At 29.9% G+C, this 7319-nt stretch overlaps 1 protein-coding gene across 1 annotated transcript; it reads left to right on the top strand.

Annotated features, from left to right (window-relative positions):
• Positions 1-5447: 5447 nt before the first annotated feature.
• On the top strand, positions 5448-6721 carry LOC111787610 (NAC domain-containing protein 72-like). Its single transcript, XM_023667627.1, has 3 exons — positions 5448-5637; positions 5752-6020; positions 6111-6721. The coding sequence occupies exons 1-3, from the start codon at positions 5457-5459 to the stop codon at positions 6582-6584; spliced, it is 924 nt and encodes a 307-aa protein (XP_023523395.1). The 5' UTR covers positions 5448-5456; the 3' UTR covers positions 6585-6721.
• Positions 6722-7319: the final 598 nt, after the last annotated feature.

A 7319-nucleotide genomic window follows, 5' to 3' on the forward strand; every position in this document is an offset into this window, starting at 1 on the left:
AGAGCTTTTGAGATGATGATGGGGGCGCTGTTCTTCGTGTTTTTATATGAATTTTGATTAGAAATATACACATAACCGCTCCCAATTTAATGTTTTTCCAATTTGTGTGCAACTTTTGATTTTGGTTTCTTTTAGTTCTGTTGATTGCTTGGACACGAAAGAGGTCATACAACGTAGCATTGTTTCATGATTGATCACCGAAAATGAAGGTGTAGCGTGTCACAGTGAGGGCGAGCTTACGTGTCTTAGACAACTTCCTTTGAAATTGATTTTTCAATGACAGTACCACGGTGGCACTATGTATTGTTATTGCGCCCTAGCTCAAGTGTCAGAAGTTGAATTATGCACCCATTATTTAGAACGTATGTCGTAAATGGTTTAGCATGGACACGAAAGAATCCGATGATCGACGTATAGGTCAGTTTCCAACCAATGTGTTTATCATAAATGATCGAGATCGAGATGAAATAATCAAAAGAAGAAAAAAAAAACGGGAGCAATAAGAAGAAAAAGTACATATTATTAATATAGAGTTTGGAGTGCAACAATGTACCTTATGTTAGTTGGATGTTGTGACAATTTGTTTGTTACATTATTATTCCCAAACCCATAAGCCCCATCAATATATTAAAAACTTTATGTTATTATAGATAATCACATTAAATTGTTGAAGGCAATTTGATCTCGAGTGATCTTTTGAAATGTTTTAGTTTGGAGCAAACGAGGTTTAGAATGTTGGTAAAGGCACCAAGCATTCCATAGAAATTGGACGTTTAAATGTGTGGTATGTAATGTTTATTTTCATGTGACACCCGAATAAAGGAGGGACACATGAATGAACCAAGACCACGTCCAAATGAGAGCGATCCTAAAGATAGGATGATGTATTAAAACGATACCCCTCCTAGTAAGATGTAATTCGGAGACGAACCAATGCGGAAGCTGATGGGCACGTGATACCCAAGTAAACATGAATGTACCAAGACCACATTCGAATGAGAGCAATCTTGAGTATAGGATAACTAATAAAGACTTAAACAAGATGCATTTTTTCTTTCGATGGTCCAATCATAAGAACTTTATGGATAAACGTGTTCTACTTAGTGTAATTTTATGTCGGGTCAATCCGAATCGCTACAATAGTTAACGTGGTTATGCCGGACAAAATGGATAAGTTTATCCAAATTTATTGGGACAACAAATATTTAAATAATTGAGAGAAGGTTGTGGGTCCCACTTGCATATAATTATTATACTTTTGTTTTCTTGTTATTTAATTAAGAAACTAATAGCTGCCTTTGATTTGAAGCATCAAAATATTCATTTAATTACACATTAGCTCTCCATTTTTGTCGTATTAAATATCTCCATTCATTAATTAATTTTCTTTTTAGTCATGAGCTACATAATTTCATCTTAAATTCACACTATTTTTCATTTTTATATAAAAGTTTTAATTTTTAATTTTTAATTTTTAATTTTTATATTTGATTAAAAAAAATATGTGGAGGAAAGGACGAGTGCATGAAGTTCATCTAAAAGCACTTGAAATTTAACCAATTTCATGTGAAAAAAGGTTTCAAATTTTTCCGACTGTGATTTACTTCAATATCCACCTCATTTTACCACCTTTTATTTCTCGAGGCACGAGTGGATTCCCCATTTGAACGGAAAATGGATGAAAGGTGGAGAACATTTTAACGGTTAGATAAATAGGACCGGGAACGAGATTATATTTACTGTCTCCATTCTGGATTGTTTATATAAATATATTTAAAAATATATATATAATTTAGTTAATTTTGAAATTTTAATATATTATGGGGTAGACTTTTGTAATTGGTACAATATATTATATACTTTAAAAGGACTGTATTTGAAAAAATTTGAAGGCTTATGAGGAAAGAAGCAAATCAGTGGGCCGAAATATTGGGCCGACGCTAGAGTGTCTCCCAGTCCACATACAAAAGCCCAAAACTCGTGCCGTACCCATCGGCCCATTTAAAATTGTAATTTTTCAAGCTAGATAATTAGTTATAAATTAATCTTACCTTCAAAAAAGTAATTATAAATTAATCAAAATATTTGTGTATTAAAGTATATATAAATTATTTATAATGTGAAACCACCGTTAATCACATACCTCACGTGTTAAAAATTAAGCAGCCAAGTCAAAGTCAGAAAATAAACAACAACAAAAAAAATCAACTCTTTGACTTGGAAATTATTCAACTCTTTGACTTTCTTATGTTTTGTTCAACAATATCATAAATTTATTTAAAAAAAGTCAATCAAAATTGAAATTTTCAACTATATTTAACAAACTTTAGGAATATTCCGAAGATGAATTGTGTGTAATTCAAATAATAATTTTTACTGAGAAATATTTCTTTACGTTAATTTTAGTGTTGTTTGTGTTGGATGATGGAAGTCCTACATCCGCAAATTTAGGGAATGATCATGAGTTTATAAGTGAGGAATACTAACTCCATTGGCAAGCAAAGCCATGAGAGCTTAGGCTCAAAGTGGACAATATCATACCATTGTGGAGAGTCGTGTTCCTGTAACAGTTTGAAAGTGAAGTATAATGTTTTCATGTCTTACATCAATTTCTATCTTGAGTTCGTTTAATAACGTAGCATTAAACTTAAAAATTTAAAACATGTTACAACTAGCAGAATTTCAGATGAACGATGCCAGCTACTTTAACTCTATAGCTCTTTCTAGATTGGTACAAGTCATAATATAATAATGTTAAATTTTGTCGAATACCTAGTTAAAAGTATTTTTAAGAACCCTACAAGACATATAGTCATTCGAAACACGTTTTTAGTATTTTAAAAATGTAAAAAGCGAATCATAAATAAAAGATTCGAAAGATGTTTTTATTACGTCCCAAAGTAAAAGTTAATCTTAAATACATTAAATCATTTCAAACATGTTTTTTTTACATACAAAAAAAAATACGAACATTAATTCATACACCTTTGTATTTTCAAATTTATATTTCTTTTTAATATTTTATTATTTTTATTTAAAGAAAAAATATGAAATATTATTTTAAAAAAAAAACATTACACATATATACTTAAATATTTAATTCCAATAATACAAGCCCTTACCCACTCAATATATATAATGAAAAAATAGATTTTTTTTTGTAAGAATTTTTGTTAGTTAGTCACAATCATCAAAGTATCAATATTTAATTAAAACCATATTCTAAAATTTTAATTAATTTAATTTATCACTTTAGTATCAAAATCAATATTCTATACTTCTAGCCGAGACTTTACTCTAAACAGAGTCTTCTTAGTTCGAGTGAGGTCTTAACTCAATCTTTAAATCGCATAAATTATCGTTAAATTACTTTTTAACCATAAAAAAATAGATTATTATTTTTTTACTCGATCCTAAATTAAAAACAGTCCGGTTAAAATATAAATAATTAATTTATAAAAAAAAACATATTTGACCCAACTATAAAAGACTATATAAACACCAAGCATTTAATTGATAATTAAAATTATTTTTTTTTACAAAAAAAAAAGAAAAAAAAGTAGGTGCCTAATTTCTTCCTCCTCGTCCTTGTTTGGTAAACAATTATAGCCGTCCAAAAATCCTATCCACTAAACTAAGCTTCCACGTGGCAAGACAAGCAACCAAAATTGAGCACATTGTATTTTCCACTTAAAAAAAAATCTTATCCATTTTGAATTTTGAAATTTGATAAAATCATAAAATTCTAAGAAAATGCCACGTGGCTTTAATGGTTCTCTATTCCATCCCCAACACTAAATTGAGGAGTGAAAGCAAGTCCAAACTTCCATCCATATCTACCCAATAATCCAACACCTTTATTTTTATTTTATTTTTTTTTTAACTTTAAATTCTTTCAAATTACGTATAAAAAAAATATCTACAAGTGTCGCAACGTACCGAGAGTTTAAAATTTTATAAACTGGTCGCTCAAAAGAATCATTTCAAACACGAAAAAGCAAAAAATTAGAATATAAATCATTTTTTTTTATCGTTTATATAAAAAAATAAATTGTATAATTTAGAATGGAATATTAACATTCTTATTAATTTAACAATTATGGAAATATTCTAGTATAAATTTAATTGACCTCACTTTAGAATTTGATTATTATCTTAAAATAAATATCTTAGAATAAAAATTTTAAAAAAATCCTTTTTGACCTAATTTGACCCTTAGAAGCTAACATCCTTGTCAAAAATAAATAAATAAACATTCAACCGGGTTATATTCCTATATTAATGAAATAGTGTTGTGCGTCATTTATTCTAACCCACCGAATAAGTCAATTGTGAAAAATTCAGATTTCACAGACAACGTCGACGTATGGTTGAACCTCGAGTCGCGTTGAGAGAAATATTTTGGAAAACATGAGCGAAAAAATACATTGAAAGCAAGGTTATAAGCTAAAAGCGATTAAACAACAATAATAACTTTGATAGAATATAACCCGAGATAAAAAAAATTCTAAACTTATAACATTTTGGTCGATAACATATATCATATCAATTATTTTAAATTAATGATATAAATTTTTAAATGTTTTTTTTTATAAGAAAAAAGTAAAAAGAAAGAGAAATACGCGTCTTGATATAATTGCCACAGAAAAAAAAGGAAAAGGAAAAAAAAAATGCCTCCGCCTAACTTGTCCTAGTACTACGCCTCCCAGATGTTGACACGTGTCTCCATTCACATTGCCGACTCAATGGTTCGTATTTCATTTTAATTCCATTCCACGACTTTATCATTCTTTTTTCTTTTTTCTTTTCTTTTTTAATTTATTTTTCCATTTGGAATCTTTAAATGCTTAATATATCTATTGATTCCATATTCTTTCAACAATTTTATCTTTAATTTTCTAAAATTTTAACTCTTTTTATTATTAAATTCTTATTTTATTAAAAAAATTTATAAGCCAAATTAAAAATAAATATATATATATATTAAATTATATGTTAAATTATATGTTTGTGTTAAAAATTTATAAATTTTAATTTATATGAGATATAAAATTAAAAAATTTATATCTAATAATTTAGATACCTAAACTTTATTATTTGGGAAAGTTGACTTTCAAAGTTTTTTTATTTTTATTTTTATTTTTATTTTACCGAATAACTGATTTAAATTTTTAAAAAAAGATTATTGCTAATATTTTCAAATTTTGACGTCAAAAAACCAAAGAAATTTAGTGATTTTGTCGTTATCTTGACGGTGCATGCACCAGAATAAAGCTTAGCCGTACTCGAACCAGATAAGTTCAACTCGAAAACAATTTTAATTTCTTAAAATCCACGTGTAAAATTATGAATGGCCAGAATCTCAACTGGGTCCCACTCTCTTAACGGTGCCTCTCTCTATATAAATTCCACGTTCCACCATCATCGTAAGTTTCAATTCCTCTTCCGATTAAAAAATGGGATTGCATGAAAAAGACCCACTTTCAGAGCTCCGGCTGCCGCCGGGATTCCGATTTTACCCCACCGACGAAGAGCTACTGGTTCAATACCTCTGCCGGAAAGTCGCCGGCCACCACTTCTCCCTTCAAATCATCGGCGATGTTGATCTCTACAAATTCAACCCTTGGGATCTCCCTAGTAAGTCAAACAAATTNCGCGAGCTACATTTTATGAATATAAAAAAAAAAAAAAATCATTTCCTTTTTTTTTTTTTTTTTATAATTAAAATAAAAAACTTGATCTTTTTCGTAGGTATGGCTATGTTTGGAGAAAAGGAGTGGTATTTCTTCAGCCCAAGAGACCGAAAATACCCGAACGGCTCGAGACCGAACCGGGTCGCTGGCTCCGGGTATTGGAAGGCCACCGGAACCGATAAGGTTATCTCCACCGAAGGAAAAAGAGTTGGCATTAAAAAAGCTCTCGTATTCTATGTTGGGAAAGCTCCGAAAGGAACCAAAACCAATTGGATCATGCACGAGTATCGTTTAATCGATGCCTCCCGCAAAGTTGGAAGCATCAAGGTATGAACTAACCCGACATGTTTTTTTTTTTTTTTTTTAAAAATAATAATTTAGTGAAAGTTTTTGAATTTAGTAGTAATTTAATTTCAGTTGGACGATTGGGTTTTATGTCGTATCTACAAGAAGAATTCGAGCGCACAAAAGCCACCAACAACGATAGCTAGCATTCCGAGCATGGAATGTAGCAATGGCGGGTCATCGTCGACATGTTCTTCGCCACACATCGACGACGTTCTCGAGTCATTGCCGGAGATCGAAGACCGATTCTTCAACTTGCCTAGAATCAATTCTCTTCAAACTTTACAACACCATCAACATTTGAGCTCCGCCAATTTCGACTGGGCCACCGCCGCTGCAGCCTCGTTCGAAGCCATCGGTGAACTCGCTCCGATGACTCAGTCCCAATCTCCGGCTGGGTTTTTCAATTCCAATATGTATATTCCGGCCACCCAACCGCCGAGGATTACGGCGGAGCAAGAAGTGCAGAGTGGATTACAACGGTTTCAGAATTTCGGTTGGATGCCGCAAAATTTCCCCAACTCCGGCGACGGTTCTGGGTTCTGAAAATCTCCGTGGCCGGTTTGAACCGTGGTCGGTCTGGTTTACAAGAGTTTGTGTAGATAATTCTTTGGGCTAACATTTGGGGTTTGAGATACACGACAAAGGAAATATGGAAATGAAGTCCAAATTTTTATTACCAATTTATTTTATTTTATTTTCTAGTTTAGTTTAAAAAATAAAAATAATAGTTCTAAAATTATTTTCTTTTTACTTTTCTAATTTTAAAACTAAAATAAAAATAATTAACTTTCATAATAGAAAATTAAATTCTTTTATAATAATAATAATAATATTACTTCCCTTATTAATGACATAATAAAATTATAAAATTTATGGAAATTTAAATATTTTTTAATTACTACACAATTACCAAATATCAAATTGCCATTAAAAAAAATGAGAAAATGAGAAATTTTAAAGTTGAGGGCAAGCTTGTAATTTCAATAGTCTATGGTGTTTTTTTCATGTGAATTTTGAAATTTTTATTCACCATCACTTTTTGTTTATTGAAAAAAAAATTTATTATATTGATTTTTTTTTATTGATAAACTCCCGAGATATTTTTGTCCATTTTAAAAAAATAAAAGTTATTATCTATACGAATAAAGTGTATTTTTTTAGTAGTTCGGTCACTAGAAAAAAAAATAAAAATAATAAAAATAATTAGTGGGTTCATAAAGAAAAAAACGTTGAAAACGAAAATAATTATAAATATAATAATAATAAAATGGACAACTC

This window comes from Cucurbita pepo, chromosome LG02 (genome assembly GCF_002806865.2).
Source record: "Cucurbita pepo subsp. pepo cultivar mu-cu-16 chromosome LG02, ASM280686v2, whole genome shotgun sequence".
NCBI classification, from domain to species: domain Eukaryota; kingdom Viridiplantae; phylum Streptophyta; class Magnoliopsida; order Cucurbitales; family Cucurbitaceae; genus Cucurbita; species Cucurbita pepo.